Raw genomic sequence first — 18,128 nt, forward strand, 5'->3', positions numbered from 1 at the left:
CCTCCTTCTTTTCCCCTCCACAGTCCTCTGTCAGGAACGAGGTTATGGCAACCAGTCATGTTACGGATGAGTGGATGACACTAATGGAAATGAGTAGCCTCAACTGCTACATTGTGCGCCGTTACATAGCAACGCCCAGCGGGGTGCTCCGGATTTACCCAGGATCGCTGATGGACAAAGCGTTCGACCCGACCCGCAGACAATGGTGAGGTTTACTTTGGTAGGTTTGTAGAGGAGGGCAAGATGACGTTAAAGGTGTTTGGAGTTTTGTTTTTGGGCTGCGAAGGTGATCCAGAATAGTTCTGCAGTTTGCTCCTGTTAAAGAGAAACAAATGTTTGATATTCATAGCTTCAGTCTGGTAAAGTTACTCTTATGAAGTTTGAACCGTTTTTTTTCCCTATTATTAAGTCAGTTACTGTCAAATTTAATGTTTTCTGAATAATAACTCACATAAGCACATTACTAATGTGGCTTTTTTTTTTTTTTTCCCAAAATATCTTTATTAGAATTTTAGTGGTTTAAACAAACAACTTGATCAGTATGCAAATTGTGGCAACAACAATAGTAGTATTACTGTTCAAGTCAAAATAAAATACAAACAAAAAAGTACAACAAAATGTCTCTCACAATCCTGGTTCCAATACAACCCATCACATATTTTACATATCGTCTTTAAATTGAGATTTTAACAGTATATGCCCTCAAAAAGAATTGTCTTTGGGAACTGCAGTTAACATGTTCTTCAGTCACTTGTACCGTCTTCCGAGATGTTCAGATCCTTGACATACCTAATGAAGGGATTCCAGATGAACTCAAACAAATCTTGTTTTCCCTTTAATATATACGTAATTTTTTCCAGTGGGAGGGCAGATAACATCTGCTGTACCCATTGGTTTATGGTCGGTCCATGGGTCTTTTTCCAAAACATTGATATACATCTTTTTGCATTAAGCAAACTTAAGTTTATAAATGTCCGTTCATTTTTAGTATAATTATGTTTTTCAGGGTACAGTCCAAACACAAACAGCTTTGGCTCAAGAATTATTTGTTTGGAAATTATTTTCTCAATTACATCTTTTACCTCTTTCCAAAACAGTGTAATTATCCTACAATACCACATGCAGTGAACCAGAGTTCCTCTGTCCTCTGTGCATTTCGGACAAACATCAGGAATCTCCCTGTTATACCTATTAAGGTCCACTGGTGTTATATAAACCCGCATTAACCATTTGAATTGAATCATTTTAAGAGATGTGTTGATAATGTGGCTTTTTATATGGATATAATATCAATTTTACAGTTCACAACTTTATAAGACTTAACTAGCGAAAACCAGAACATGTACAAAGTGCTTAAAAACGTATTATTACACTATTAAATTGCATAAAAAGTCAAAACAATGAAAAACAATTTTTTTCTCCAAAAAAGCACATCTTTCTTTAAAATTATGTTTGTTTGGAAATAACACGTGGAGAACCTCTGTAGCAGGAATTCTGACCATCGAATTTTAATTCAAAACAGCAGGAACTCATAAAATTATATGAAAATCACGGTAGTTAACTGTGCATAGCACACAATGTGCTGTACCCATGATAAAGTACAGATAATAAGGGAAAAAATATTGTCATTGTATTATTAGTACTGCTAGCTAACCTCACAAAAATGAGCAAATCCAATGCTTCAACGAAAACACAGTCAACCTACATGTGACATAATTATTTAGTCTTATGTGATAAAATGTTCTAAGAAACACAATTTTTTGTTTTCAGTAGCTCTAAACCATTACCAACATTACTCAAAATAAATACTCGAAACCTCTCTGCATGTAGTAAATCTATATATGGATCTCACTTTGTGAACGTTATTACGGAAGTAACTGTTGTCTACTTTGATTAATCCAATTTGCTCCAATCATTTCCCTCTTTGAGCAAAGAGGGAAATGATTGTCATGGGTAACCCTCTGAGTGTATCGTACAGGTACCAGCATGCTGTGGCTAACCCGGGCCTCATCACCTTCACCGGTCCCTATCTGGATGTTGGCGGCGCAGGATACGTCGTCACCATCAGCCACACTATTCATGCCTCCAGGTAAAATAAAATGGTTATAGTTTAATATTAGTAAATGGAATGTCTGGTCTGTTTCCTCTAGATTTATGAGAGTCACCCCCATTAAGCGTTTTAACTATTGACCATTATGTTTGAGCCTTTTTAGTATCTGCTCAATAGAGCCACTGTTGTGAGGGAAGATAGCATGATCTGCAAGAATTTTATCCTGGGGGTCATTTCATTGAGACCCAGCTATGTCTGAAAACAGGAAATAATCTGACCCAAATGACAAGATACTGAAACTGACTCTTTCACTGCTTTTCAATGAGGAAAATGATCCATGTTCTGTTATAATTATCATTAATTCTTCTCTTGTAAAGTACTATCAGGCAAAACAGTGTATTGCTACACAGTAGTAGGGGGAAAAAGGAGAGAAATGGAAATATGTCGGGTCGCTGATTCAGAAGAGATTGAAAATGTCTAAAAAGAGTCCTGGGCAGAGATTAGAATGTTTATTTCTAAGTCAGTGAGCCTAAAATACAACAGAGCATCATGGCCATCGGGTTTCTTACAGCGCCACAATCCAAACTGTTTATCACAGCCCCTTCAAGTATTCTGGATAGAAATAAACACACAGTTTAAGGGTGTGTGATAAGGCAGGGTTATGTTTTGTAGTTGAATTGGTCAGTGAGTGTAACAAACAGTATGTTAGACTGAGGCAGATTTCAAAATTACATGTTTTTTTGGTGCTTAATTTAACCTTGTTTTACAAAGATCTGTATAAAAGTTGGACTACTTGTGGAATAGCTTAGAGAAGTTTCATTTTCCCAGCTTTTGTTTTTTTTTTTTTTCTTTCTTTCAACATGACTCATTTTTTTCTTTTTCTGCTCTGCCTGCAGCTCTCAGATGGCCCCTGGGTATGCAGTTGCAGTGATGGGTATAGACTTTACTCTTCGCTACTTCTATAAGGTCCTGCTGGATCTGCTGCCCATCTGCAACCAGGATAAAGGCCATAAGATCAGGTAGGAAGAGGGTAGATTTTTCACTCGTCCTTGCAGATAATTCCCCTTTTTTTCCTCCTCTGTTCCCCCTGGAAGTCTTTGCAAGCTTACAACATTCATGTTTCACTGGGGAAGAACAAAAGTTGCTGAGAGACAGTGAAGACAACAGAAAGCGGGAAGAAGAAATAAGCTGATTATCAGCAGTCCTGAGGGAGTCCTGCATCAGTACCCCATAACTTTATTCATCTTCTTTCTTTTGATCTCTCATCCACATCCATTTCTTTACTCCCCAACTCTCCACCCAAACCCCCTGTTCTTTTTTGATTTTATAAGCCATGTAAAAGAGCTTTAGTTTTTAAGGGAGTTGCAACAGGAAGAAGCTGCATATGACAAAATATTTGAGAAGCAGTCAGAAGTAGAATGGAGCCAAAACATTCAGTTAAAAGAAGACTGTTGTTGAACGGAAAGGGAGGAAATTGTATCTTGTATTCTATTTGAAGTTGTTACTTATACTTGTTCTGTAATTCAGGTGCTTTATAATGGAGGACAGAGGATACCTGGTTGCTCACCCAACCCTCATTGACCCAAAGGGTCATGCCCCAGCAGAACAACAGCACATCACTCACAAGGTAAAGGGTTGAGATGTATATTAAGTTAGTTTCAATTAGGCAGGCCTTTGTACTTACAGAGTACACAGAAACAGTTAAACTACTTTAAAGATAGAATGTTCTACGTTCAATAACTTTATGGTCACAAACATCTTAGGTCGCCTCAGTGGTCTAGTAAAGCTGTCTCCCCTGCCTCACCTAATTTTTCTGCATAGATTCCAAACTTTTTCTGTTTTTGACCAATGAGCCGCAACCCATCCATTCAGGATAATCCTAGTAAAAGTGTTACCTACATAAACATAATGTGTCCTGTGCATAAGTTGTCCAACTGCTGTTTCAAACTTTGATTACACATCATCCACATTTAGTATTGAATTTCTATTTTTATACAAAGGACTCTTAAGATTACTAATTTGCTTTAAAAAACAAAGAAAATGCAGATTATGCAGCATTTATATTTCACATTTTCAGCACTTACAGGCTTACGGTCTATAAAATATATTTACTGTTTAAATTACGATGAAGTTACATATGCAGGCAAAGCAACTTATACCAAATGATCTTCCATCCTTCCAATGTCTTTATATTTAATTTACTATAGGGCAAAATGACCTTTTCAGTTATCTAGTTAGAGACACTTTCTTATTGTAATCTCAGTAAAAACTGCCTTTCATATTTGGGTATTAAATCAGGAAAACAAAATAAAAGCAACCTGCATTTAAAGTGTATAAAGATTTTTATTTTGCAAAGAGTAACTTATATGCAATTATAAATTAACATTTTCCTTGTTTGTTGTTTGTTTGTGTTTTATTTTAGGAGCCACTCGTGGCCAATGACATCCTGAACCATCCAAACTTTGTCAAGAAAAATCTTTGCAACAGCTTCAGCGACCGGACAGTGCAGCGCTTCTACAAGTTCAACACCAGCATAGTGGTAAGGCAGAAACCAATGGATCAGAGGAGGACTCCAAAAGACAATCCTAATGCATCATGCAGTATTGCACTGCCATCTTGTGGTGGTATTCAGTACTGCAAATTCACTATTCCCAATTCATGGTTAAAGTTAAGCTTTGTAACACAGTCTTATGTATTTATTTATTTATATATATATATGTATATATATATATATACTCTATATAGCGAACAAACCTAAACCATGTTTCTTTAAAAATAAGTCAAATCTGATTTGAGTTAACTGACCGAATTAAAAAGCATATTAAGACATAAATAGTGAACTGGTTGGTTGACATAGGTTTCATCGTCTCTCTTCCTCACTCAGGGAGACCTCACAAACCTCGTCCATGGCAGCCATTGCTCCAAGTATCGCCTGACTAGAATCCCTGGCACCAATGCATTTGCTGGCATTGTCAATGAGACGTGTGACTCGCTGGCTTTCTGCGCCTGCAGCACGGTGGACCGCCTCTGCCTCAACTGCCACAGGTGGTTGCTGATAGAAAATTATTTTTCTTTAGAAAAAAGAATAAAATAGTAGCTTATTTAAGTTTTTACAGGTTATGTAGCATCAGAACTAAAATATAGTTCCCAGGCAGAAGAAATATTCTGCCAAAAGATGTACGTTTAAGTACATCTTTATTAAAACAGATGTATTTAAACTCTAAAGGACAATGATAATATTCTTTATTTACTTTGAAGTTGATTGGTCTGCTTCCTTATGCAGGATGGAGCAGAATGAGTGTGAGTGTCCATGTGAGTGCCCTCTGGAGGTCAATGAGTGCACAGGCAACCTCACCAATGCTGAGAACAGGTCAGTCACACAAATGAAGCAAGTCTTACTACCACAGGTCTAAACACAAGTTTGTTTTATGGATGACAACAGAGAAAGTGAGCAACAGATGAGAGTTTGGTGATGAAACCAAATGCTGAACAAGCAGCTTGGAACCTGCAGAGTAATTTGGACTCAGGATTGGGTGTGAAGGTAGAGCAGTGGGAGTCCAGAAGAGAGCGCAATAACCATTCGGGAAGACGGGGGGGAGAAATGCACTGAGTATTCAGATGACTCATTAGAGAAGCTCTAATCATATCTCAGTATCGCAGCAGAAATCTTTCACATTTAACTATAAATTAACACAAAAAAACAATAACTACTCTCTGTCCCATGTTATATTATGTTATGTTTTCCTCCTGTACTACGGTCTCTGATCAGATGTTTACATACACCCATAATTTATATTAATGTTATACTTTAATGTTTGATTTAATGATTAGTTTACGCTGTTTATTTTGTCAGTGATTGAGAATTATTCTACTTCAGATCTTAATATATTGTTGACTCTCGTTACACAAGGTCATATTTACAGACAGGCTCAAATACATTCACACTCCCACAAATGTATTGAGGAAATACTAATTTTTAACTTGCATTTTGGTCAGACGGTTCGGAGCCATAAAATAAATTCTGAATGTAATTTAAGATTAAATTAAATTAAACTGCTTTAACTCTGAACTTTTATCCATTTAGAAGTGTTGTCCCTTCATCCCTACAGAAGTGTTTGCTTATAATATTTCCATTATATATGAACTAAATTGTATAGACGGATGTTTTTGTGGGTTTTCTCATCCTCCTCTGTTTATCTCACTGCCTTACCAGTTTTCCTCTCTGCGTCTGTCACTCCGCATCTGTCCATCATTCTCTGTCTATCATTCTTGTTGTTTCACCCACCTCCTTTCATCAGCCATCAGCTGCCTGTGACAGCACGTCAATGTCTCAGATCCCTGCTTTATGTAATTAGCATTTTCACTGTCAGCTTGTCTATTTTTTGTGTCGCTGTGCTTTAACAGACTCCATATGATGGTGTTTATTCCCTCCTGTTGCATACAGTCATGTTTCATTCCTAGATTTGAATAGCTCCTTTGTTTTTTGGGTTTTTTCCATTTTACTGTAACCAATTGAAGTGCCCCGCTTTGTTTTTTTTCCTTCTTCATCCTGTTGATTTGTTATACAGGAACCCCAGCTGTGAGGTGCATCAAGAACCAGTCAGCCTGAATGTGATTGATCCCGGTCTGCACGACACCCTGCCGCAGTGCATCAACACCCGCTGCAGCCAGAGATACTCCAGCAGGTGCACACGCTCTCTGCACTTCTTTAATATGCATATATTTGTAAAGTTTAGAGAAGTATTGCCAGCACCTGCAAGTCGCAAGGGCATAAAATATGATGCAACACCTTTATAGGCTTTTTTTTTTTCAGTGTAGTAGATCACACAACTTCAGTGATTTTGTGATCTCTGTACAGGCTCAGTATGAAAATGTTGCCCCAATTAAATTATTTATTATACGGTGGACCCCCAGTATTTGCAAGAGTGAGGGACCACAGTGATCCCATCTGAAATGTTAATATTTTATTATATATATACTATATTTATTATATATATTACATATTTTAATACTTCAAACACCAACTATACCTTAATATGCATTAATATACGCAGTGGAAACTGTAGAATTACCACTAAGCTATCATTTATAGTTTTCCTTCTTTCCACTCTTAAGGGTTGCAGTCAATCAGCACCAAGAAAAATGACTGGTGGTCCAGCATTGGCTGCTTTGAAAACACCAGTCAGTTTCAGCTTCCCAATCTAAAATTTCTTTTGAATATTTTTTTAGATATGCTGTATATGAAAAAATCTAGGAAAAGGTCAATCTTCTCTGAATAACTTGGAGTTACGTTTAACACAAAAATGCAAAATTAATGAATCCATGGATACTGAACCGCAAATAGGTGGGGGCTCACTTTATGTCGTAATAAGATTTATTTATTTTTTTTGCCATCAACAATAATTCTGTCTGAATATTTGACCTCTGTTCAGGAGGGTTGAGGTTTTAACAACTTTTACGTTTCCTACTTTATTTGTTCACAAACCACTTTTGATGTGCATTTTGGGTCGTTGAATAATTTTATTATTCCCCTCCTTTGCCAATATATTCACTTTACTGTATCCCCACAGCATGTTGCCACCACTGCCGTGCTTGGCAGTTGGTGCTGTGCTCTCAGGTTTATGGGATCATAATGACTCTTCCTAACACCTCTTGTTACATGAAGTCCTATAGTGAAACTGACATTACTGCCTGGTTATAGCATCCTGCCATAGAAGAAAATCCTGAGAATGAAGATAATTCCTTCTAACAGGACTAAATCTATTATATGCACAGTACGTTCACATTTATATTCTTGTTCTAATCTCCATATGCTGCTCTGTGTTTTAGTGACTGTTTCGGTGTCCTGGACTGTGAGTGGTGCATGGTGGACAGCGACGGTAAGACCCACCTGGACAAGCCGTACTGCGCCCTGCAGAAGGAGTGCTTTGGAGGCATCGTTGGAGCCAAGAGTCCATATGCAGACGGTCTGGGTCTTATTGGTGAGTTAAATGAACTCTGGTAATCACCACATTTCAATAGAAGAAAATACACAACCTACTAAATACAAGAACACATTTGCTTTGAAATAGCAGCTCTCTAATCATGTAATTTATGGACTGTTATTCTTTTTTTTCCCTAAAAAATGTGTGTACATGTTTTCTCAACAGCTTTGGCTGTCCGCCATGCGTTGAATAATCTTTCACACGTATGATAGAACAGAAATAATGTATAAAAATGAACCAGCATCGCAGCAGGGGTTTGAATCTCAGAATAAATAGTTAGATTTTGTCTCTCCTTCAGGCTTTTGGAGGGTTTTTAACTGATCCTTTAAAAAAATAAAAATAGAAATATCCTTCACTGTCTACCAGAGGTGATGTTCAGGTGTAACTGCAGGATCAAGAGGTTCACACAAAAATTCCAAAAAAACGAACAATAACAACAACAATGATAATAATATACTTTACAACATAAGAATGGTCTACAGTTATAAGCAATAAAGAAATTGTAATCCAAGGAATGTGCAAATGAGTATGGTAATTTTTTTTGTCCATGTGCATACATATGTATGTGTTGAACATTAAAAGAGACAACAGAGTATTTACAATGCAATATCTCAGTCCAGTGCAGAAAAGCAGATGTTCAAAAACAGCGGAAATGTTACTTGAAAATCAGTAAAAACGGTCGTCTTCATCGTTCTTTTTGCTTATTTTGCAGATGAGGAAGTGGCATCCTTGAACATGATCAAGAGCGCCCCTGTGGGTCCGGTCGCTGGGGGCATCATGGGATGCATCATGGTGCTGGTGCTGGCCGTGTACGCCTACAGACATCAGATCCACAGACGCTCACACCAGCACATGTCACCACTTGCTGCACAGGGTGAGTGTGGGGACAGATTCATGTCTTAAAGAGACGGTGTATCTTTATCGAGGCAACTGCAGATGAAGCATTATATTTTTGACATTTTCTAATTAAACAAAAACAATATCCAATATAATAACATGAAAATGAGGTTGAAGTAAGTGGGGCTGGAAACAAATGTACACCACATTTTTCAGAGTTTTACTTGTGAATAAAAAGGTTCATGTTAACTTTTTGTATCAGTTTACCAAAGGAAATATGTGTTTAAAAAATCTATCTACTAATTAAGAAAATTAGTAAACACTTTAGATCAGTTGGGAAAAACGTTATATTTGACGCTTGAAAAAGGGTTTAAGAGCAACAGCTGCTTCTTTAGTCACTGCTGCACTCTGCTTTTTATATCCACTTTTAAATTCTCCATGCCATCAAAATGCTAAATGTTCTACTTTTAAACAGGTGCCTATGCTTCCCAATCATTAGTCAGCCCAGCACATTTCATCAGTAGCTCAATCACTCACTTTATATTCAAAGCAGCATGTAAGCAATCATTGTTTTCATCCTTTTTCGTCTCGATTTACTTGGATAAGCATGAGTTTTTGTAATACACGATGAGATGAAAAATATATAGTCATTGTTTTTGTTATTATTGTCTTGTGGACAGGCTGTTGTCATTTATACTTCAATGGGTGCTTGTAGAATAACCATAATGACTATAAATCATTGTTCTGGCAAACTGCCAGGTAGCCACTCCCCTCTGCTGCACCTTTCTGTAGCTTCTCTGCTGCTTAGTGATGAGAACCAGGTGGACTCAATCTCCTAGCAATCAGAGAGTGCAGGTACTTTTGGTGTGACTGACCTGTCACTCCTGTTTGAAGAAGTGCCACAGCATGAGAAGCAAACAGTGCTGGCAGCACATAGAAATTCAGAACTGTGCAGAAGTTTTCTACAAACTGTGAAGGACAGCCGGTAAGCCTCACAATGCTGTTGCTTATTTCCTGAGTCTCACTGGAGCAGCACATGGACTCTGATTGATTATTGTACTGAACAGTTTTAATATTCAAATCAAATCAAGCGAGTAACTTTAAAAAAAAACAAAAAAAACACTTGGTGTTTATTATTTATGGTAGAAAGTGAAAATGAATAAATGTTGAATAGGATTTTGACTAAAAATATATTTAACAAAATGTTGATAAATATGCTAATTTATTTATTGGTGTTGAATTTTACTATAAAATATTTGCTATTTATTATACTTTTGGAATAATTGGTTTAAAGGGGTGGAAATCTGTTTGATTATTTCACAATGTATTTATCTTGTTAATTTCAAAATGTAATAAATGTTTCTGTTTCTTTTGAGGTTTTTCACCTATGTGGCTAGAAGGCTAAAAACTATGATGACCATCATATAAAAATAAAGACGGGTCAGCTAAAGTGAAGGTTCTTTGAGTGATACCCAGTTAAGATTCATAGTAGAGACTATCCCTTTTAAGTGGGGAATTGCACAGTAAACCAAACTTGAAAAAACTTGACAATCATTAAACTGTTGGCAAATGTTTTGGTTTTGAACAAATTTGTAAATTTAATTATTCCTTAACTCTTCTTTTTAGTCTATAAGAAGAGCCACTTTGACACTAAAACAATGCAGTTCTGTCCTTTCTTTTAACATTTCACACCTAACCTGTTGAATGCTTGCGCAGTGAGGAGTGTCCTATTTTATGTCATTTTTCTCTACTTTTCCTCCAGAAATGTCTGTGAGAATGTCCAACCTCGACAATGAAAGAGACGAGAGAGACGAAGACAGTCATGAAGACAGAGGAATCAGTAAGTGCACCACATTAAATCTATTTTCAAACATTTCTCTCCTATTTTTTTAATAAAGCTTCCATTTAGCACCTTGCTAACCTGTGTGCTGTCTTAACTTTCAGTCAGTAACACCAGATTCATAGCTGCAGTCATTGAGAGACACACTCACAGTCCTGAACGGAGACGGAGGTACTGGGGCCGATCAGGGACAGAGAGCGACCACGGTGAGACAAACACTTTATTTAGTAAGACACATAAATGCTGCTGGAAAATGTGAAGGTAAACATACATACATATTGATTTTTGAGTTTATTTAAAATTGCTAAAGTTTCTTTTATCCTATTTGTTTTCCTGAAATACATATTTCAAACATATTGTAAACCTGTTATTTAATCTCAGGTTCTAACTCTGTTAAAACCGGTTGATTTATTGATGGTCTGCTGACAGACTAAAGAGTATATAATAATTTTTTGTCATATTGAGATTTCAATGGATTTTGTAGGCATTTTAAATTGAAAAAAACAAAAGCAGAGTGCTGCAAAACGTAAAGTATTCTTTTTTTTTTTTTTTTTACAAAAAGTGTCCCCTTTTACTCAGTCACCCTAAATAACATCCAGAGCACCAGTTGGCTCCAGAAATGACCCAATTAGTTAACAGAGTTCAGATATTTGGTTTCTAATTCTGCTACTACTATGAAGCCGTCAGATGTTTGTTAGAGAACATTAGACCAAGCAGTATCATGTGGACCAAATTCAAATAGAAGCTGAATATTTTGGTATGCATGCAACCATGTGACAGAAAACTTGCACTATGTCAAACACAGTGGTGTTATGCTGTGGGAAGGCCTTTTACTGGGACTGAGGGTCAGAGTTGGTGGGAAGATGGATGGAGTTAAATAAGTGCAACACTGGAAAAACATCCTGAGACGACCCCTAACTTACTGCCAGAGCTACAAATAGGGTGTTAGAATGGCCCAGTCAAAGTCCAGACCTGAATCCAACATGGTGTATCACAATCCTTGAAAAAAATTCCAATTAAATAAGCTGTTAAGTTGTTTTGCAAATAAGACTGGGCAAAAATCACTCTGGTAGCTAGGTTTTGTTTTATTACATCAGCATGTAACGTGAAAAAGATGAAGGTTTCTTAATTCTCTGTCCAGACCCTGAACTTTCTGTGACACTTAGAAAACAGGAAAACCTTCCTTTTTCAAGGCTTCCTAAAGTTCAAAAAAAGAAACCTGAATAATTGTTCGGTTCAGTTTCACATTCTCCCTTCGCTCCCAGTTCGGAGCTCTCCTTTTATTCTTCGCATTAATAACAAGCCTGAACCCTGATTTTCTCTTCATCTGAGCTGACTGGCTCATGTTTGCTTTTTAAGAATTTTCTAAGTCTGACACTTGCTGTGGACGGACACTTTCACCCACACAGGCTCTCTGCCTCCCACATATGTGGCATCATTCCACTTCCTGGCAACCAGGATCTCTCATACTTGTTGCATAACCGATGTTTGACGGAGAACAAGGGTGAACTTGAAGAGAAGAGAGTGGGCTAAAATGAAACAAAATCAGAATGTGCGAGCGTTTCTGCTGAATGTAGCACCACAGATGGTGAAACAGAACAAATGAGTTGGAACACTTTCTAGTTGTACTCCTTGTGTCTTTTCTGCATGCAGCACCCTCTGCACTTATTAGCACCACTGGTACAGAATACAGCTGCATAATAAGCCACAAAATAAATGAATCTTTTATTACAGCAGCATAATCTCACTCTTAGAAATGTACAAAAACGAACTAATCCAGCTATTCTGTTCAATAAATTTAAATGTAGCATTTTTAAAATTACTGCAGCACAGACTAACATCTGCATAACAACCACTAAACAATATCCTCAAGCTAGCTACTCATTTGGACTAATGGTGGAAATAATAATTTCTTCCCTACCATTAACAGAGGGAATGTGAGGAGAGGAAACAGAACTACTGTGTAAAAAGGTTTCACCCCATTCAAAATAAGAGCAACTATGGAAACGACTAACTACTTGAAGAATATTTAAGTCGATAATCAAAACTTCAACACAGATGTTGAATTTTATTCAACTGAAAGGTTACAAAACAACCACGTAAATTAGCGCTTTAATATTTATCCAGAAAAGTTTTCTCCAGGTGACCTAGGTGTGCTAAATGTTTTCAAAGTTAGCTAAAGCGCTACTACGGTAGTGAGTTAGTGGAAGTGTTCCCACCACTGCATATATTAATTATTTTAACCTGCCTTTCATTTTTACAAATTGTTTCTTTATCCTTTATTTTATTTCCTCTAAAAGTCATTTACTATGTTTATATTTGATGTCTGTAAATTGTTAGCGCTTTTGACACTGAAGTCAAATGTCTTGTTTGTTCCCACTATTTTAGCCAATAAAACTTATTGTAATTCTGAGGATGGTTTCAAGCTCCTGCTTCATCTCTTTCATTCGTTTCGCCCCTCCTCTTCTTCAATCATTGGGCATTTTCACCCTTTCTTGTTATTCTCTCTGCATTGAATTTGTAAATCTGCATCCGTTCAGGAATGATGTTGTCAAGGGCGACTTCCCATTTTCAACTTCTGTTGGATTTTAAATCTTTTTGGATTTCAAACTTTAATAAAATAAAATCTGTTGTTGTCTGACAACCAAAAATGATTACTGAATCAAATCTTTTCCAATAGTAACCATAGAATTATTGAAATTTAAAGAAAGTATTTTTATATATTAAGGAAGATGGTAACCTGATCAATCTCTGCGTTCAGGCTACAGCACCATGAGTCCACAGGAGGACAGCGAGAATCCGCCCGGAAACAACGACCCCCTCTCGGCAGGGGTCGACGTCGGTAACCACGACGACGACATGGACCTGGACACGCCCCCTCAGACAGCCGCGCTGCTGAGCCACAAGTTCCACCCGTACCGACACGTGCACACCCACCACCACCCGCTGCACACGCAGACACATCACCTGCAGGCCGCCGTGACTGTGCACAGCGTGGACGCAGAGTGCTGATGCTCCAGGGGATTGAACTAGTTTTTAATAAAAGACTATTTTTGTAAAACATTTGAGTTTAATGAGACGATCCACACTGTGTACTTCAAGGTTCAGATGAGTGGAGGAAGATTACCACAGCTGGACCCAGTACCTCAGAGCTGCTCGGATTCGCACTCTGAATTATGAATGATGCCACAATGTGTCGTCGTGGCAACATCTTCTTTCTCTCATCCCCTCTTTAATTCAGCCTAACTTAAAGCACATGCATAAGGCAGCCCTGCGCCAGTACGTGTAAGCAGTTGGGATTTCCAGTTTTTTCCATTTGAAGGATTCAGAACTCACAATTTTAATGAGAACAGGAAACAACTGGAGCCCAAAAACTTTGAGCAGAGACACAAATCTTTCAAGGTTGGGTCCAGTATGGAACTTTCTTGACTATAAATCCAGCCCAAAATAGGTGGCACCCCTTCAAAGGGCTCTTGCCCAGAGATTCACACCAGGGGTCAGCATATCTGAAAAACAGAAAAAAATATATTTTTTACTCCCTAACAAAGAGCTGCGTCTAGTGGAACTCTAACGTTACTTTTCTCTCAACTTTCTGGTCTCCAGAGTTTATCTGGGAGTTGTAGCCTTTCTCCAAAAAAGAGGCTTCTGGTGTCATCCAACATGCTGTCGGGTGATACCTGAACACTTTCATGAATGTTTGTGAATGTCAACATAGGGAAGAAAATTCTTCAACATTTTGCATAAATACATAAACACTTTATGAGTACAATATTATTTTTCTACTATTTATTAAAGACGTAGATCTTCAAGAGCTGACAAAGCAGTGAGGCAGTAAGTAATTTTGCAAACAGCGCATCAGATTTAAGGCTCATTACTTTTGCTTTTTTTCTGCCCTGAAAATATAAAAGAAAAACACCATTACATTTTTAGATCTATTTTTACTGTCATCATAGGTTAAATGAAACTGTTTTTTTTAATTGCAACAATATTTTTATATTGTGACATTTTTCACAAATTATTCATTTTCAGTCTCGTTCCATTTGCAGCTCATAAGGAGTTGGCTCTTTGGATTATAAAGGTTACACATCCCTGACATAGATGATGAAATAAAATTAGTTTTAAAGCTTGTTACCTTATGATAATCAGATTATGCAGCAGTAAAGATACCAGTTTAATATCAATTTAAGATGTTCTCTCTGTCAAACTTGAGAGGAAACGGAATGAATTGCAAGTATTTTTTTGTGCCATTTTCAAGCTTATTATGGTGAGAACAAACTCATGTTAAACTCAAAACATCATTAAACATGTTAAAATTGTGTAAGAAGCTTAATTTGGGGGTGAAAAAATTAAGACAGTGAGCCTTATTCTGTGTCATGACATGTAGCACATATTTCAGTTTTCCCGAGGTATGTGTATTGTTGTTCAGATGAAGCATTTTCGATGGAGGTGGAAAATTATTCTCCACAACTAAGACAGAATTTTTTGTGCTCGTTTAAAAGAAAAAGAAATATAAGTTCAACCTTTGGTAGATGGAGGAGCAGCAGCTGAAGCCAGCACCAGCAAAAAACCATTCCTGGCTTTAGTCACTGCCGGGGAGATTTGTGTCAGGATGATAATTGGGGGATCCTTTAAGAGTTCCTGGCGTAGGCGGACATTTTCTGTCCTGAATAGAAAAGCGGGAGAGGACGTTGTCTCACTACAACCTTTTTGCCTTTGAGGCCAAGCTGATGCTGCATGTGCTGCGTGTGAAGGCTGTGTGCATCGACGTCGTTCTTATCAGAATGGAAGGAAAGGAACGCTGCTGCTGGGCAGAGGTTTACACCCGACTGTCGGCTCCTCTGTGGTTAACCACTCAAACTGTTCGTTTGTTTTTATGTGTTTGTGTGTGTCAGAGAAAATGACAATGTGTGATGAATGTGTAATTATCCACCAGAAACACTTTCCTTGAAAGCATTATTTTTTTAAAATAGTGTTAGAGAATAATAGCTGAATTTATTATGAATGAAAATTCTCTGTTTCTCCCGAGAGGTTGCTTCTTTCCGTGCTTTTGTTTTGATCAGATCCTGTTGGTGTGGCATCTTATGGATGCCAAGATGTCTATTGTTCTGCAGAGATTCATTATAAAGTGTAAATACAGAGTCATGAATAGTTATTAATGTCCTGTACACTCATTTAAAAAAACAGCAAATGTTGATATTCAGATATTGAATCGTCTGTTCATGGTGTCTCGCTATATTTTTGATGCCTTGGATGTTTTTCTTTTATTTTTTAGGCTTATTTTTCTTTAGGTCCATATTGGATGGAAGTCAGTACTTGGGATTTTAATACACAGTTTATGTTTAAGAGAATTGTAGTTTTTAAAGGTTTATTATTGTGTGTCTTTGAAAACTATGTAAAATACAGAACAACTCTCCACACACTAAATTAGATTCGACAGTTTTTCATTAACGACCAAACCAAATGTTTCTGCCTAACTTTTAATGTGTTTCACTTTTTTTCCTTTGAGAAGAAAACTCTACAGAAGAGTTGCATCTTTTGATTCGAGTGGAACAGGCATACAGAAAATGGAAGCTTTTTTCCCTACAAACTGAAATCTACACCTTTTTGTTTCAGCAGTATTTCCAAACAGGCTTAAAAAATAGTGTGTTTATACAGAACACAGAATTACAAGTTATTGACTGAAGGAACATGTGTACGTCACCCAACCCCGCTCCCAATGTATCGTATACAGTTAACTGAGATTAATTGCAATGTGAATGTGATAAAGTGCATTTTACAGTTAAACTGTCTGTCTGTGATTCCTAAGATATCAGCATGATGTCAGACAGGAGGCTAAATGATTTCTAAATAACTTTTTATTCACTGCAGCGTCTTTGGTTTGAATCCTGTGAATGTTCTCTACTAATTGTGGGTTCTCTTCAGGTATTCCGGCTTCCTCCACCAATCCAAAAACATGAATGTTTAGTAGAGTTTTAAATCAGAACTACTGGAAATTTGCGTCAGTCCAACCACACATACATTCCAATTGATCCTACTTATCAAACAGTAGGATTAATAGTTATTCAAATTAGTTTAAAAAGTTTTCTGTCTAATTAAAACCAGCAGATTGCATCATGTCGTTCATTTGCAGCATTCCGTCCTAGATGAGCACATAGCAACAACAATCGATTGCATTGACTTTACAACAAACATGTAGAGACAGTGGAGAAGAAAAACCTCCCCTTTAACAGGAAGAACGTTCCAGAACCGGGCGCAGTACATCCAACAGCTATCTGCCACCACCAAACCTGGGGGTTTGAGAAAACAGAGCAGATACACAAAAAAGAAACAGAAGAGCTGATGTAGGAGTACTTTCCATGTTGATAAAAAATAAAAATTTAATGTCAGGAATGGGAGAACTTTCTATTGCTGGCAGCGTTATGTCAGCTAATGTACCTTCTGGAAGTTAGCGTAGCCAGACCAGATGTAGCTTCTATGGAGAAAAAAAGTAGTGCACATTTGAGAGTAGTGCAAGAAAAAAGTGGAGAAAAGTGGTCAATTTGACCTCCTGCAGTCTTTTGTTACTCCATTCCCTCCCTGTTGTCCCCTTCTCTCTCTGCCCTACTTCCTCTCCAGCTACTAATGAATAAAGGCCACTAGATTTGCAAAAACCTTCTTTTAAAAAGAAGCTACTGGAAATAAAACAGCTGAGGCTTTAACGTTCCACCTGGAATGAAACCTTTAGTTCATAAAGTCATAGAGGACAGATCAGGAGGTGGCGTGTTGATTTCTTCCACATAAGCAAATTTAATGTAAATTTCCATAAGGACTGCTTTGTAGCCTCACCTGGCACACAGGGCGGAAACGGCTTTAAAACACTACGGCCTTACGACTTTACTCCATCTCACTTTTTTATCCCTACAAAAACGAAAACAATGAATGGCTGAGAACTAATACAAAAAACCCTTAAAGGTTTTTGTATTAAGGCCACCACCAAACCAAGGTATCACTGCACCTTTAAGGGAAAGTCTGTTTGCTGCTCTACTCATGTGGCATATTAGAACAATCTGTGTACACAGAATATAGTAATTCCTAAGTGTGAGTTGCTCTAAAGCATTTCAGAGTTGAGCAGCTGGACTGAAATACAGATGGTCACACAGATTCTAGCTTCATCATAAAACTGGTCATACCAGAAATGAATGGAGAATATTAAAGATAAAATAATTAAATGTTATATTAGTGGTGATAAAAGTCACACACAAGGTTGGTACCAGTCCACATGGCAGTTGAGTCCAACCTGATGCTGGACTGGAGTGCAGGACACTGACCCTCAACATACAACCAGAGGAACAACGAAATGTCTTGGGATGGTCTACTCAAAGTCCAAATGTAAATTCATCTCCTAATTGGATTTGTTTTTAAATTCTCTCTGTTCAAT

General features: G+C 37.4%; 1 protein-coding gene across 1 annotated transcript in view; it reads left to right on the forward strand.

Moving 5' to 3' along the window:
- The window catches only part of cachd1 (cache domain containing 1), a 79,727-nt gene extending 63,232 nt beyond the window's left edge, over window positions 1-16,495 (forward strand). Inside the window, exons 15-27 of the mRNA XM_032571708.1 lie at window positions 24-205; window positions 1,979-2,089; window positions 2,947-3,069; window positions 3,578-3,677; window positions 4,473-4,589; window positions 4,935-5,095; window positions 5,334-5,420; window positions 6,619-6,735; window positions 7,880-8,031; window positions 8,747-8,908; window positions 10,634-10,711; window positions 10,816-10,917; window positions 13,473-16,495. Coding sequence (XP_032427599.1) covers window positions 24-205; window positions 1,979-2,089; window positions 2,947-3,069; window positions 3,578-3,677; window positions 4,473-4,589; window positions 4,935-5,095; window positions 5,334-5,420; window positions 6,619-6,735; window positions 7,880-8,031; window positions 8,747-8,908; window positions 10,634-10,711; window positions 10,816-10,917; window positions 13,473-13,723 — 1,743 coding nt within the window. The 3' untranslated portion in view covers window positions 13,724-16,495. The remainder of the gene's footprint in view (window positions 1-23; window positions 206-1,978; window positions 2,090-2,946; window positions 3,070-3,577; window positions 3,678-4,472; window positions 4,590-4,934; window positions 5,096-5,333; window positions 5,421-6,618; window positions 6,736-7,879; window positions 8,032-8,746; window positions 8,909-10,633; window positions 10,712-10,815; window positions 10,918-13,472) is intronic.
- Window positions 16,496-18,128: the final 1,633 nt, after the last annotated feature.

The sequence above is a fragment of the Xiphophorus hellerii genome, chromosome 9, assembly GCF_003331165.1.
Source record: "Xiphophorus hellerii strain 12219 chromosome 9, Xiphophorus_hellerii-4.1, whole genome shotgun sequence".
Classification (NCBI taxonomy): domain Eukaryota; kingdom Metazoa; phylum Chordata; class Actinopteri; order Cyprinodontiformes; family Poeciliidae; genus Xiphophorus; species Xiphophorus hellerii.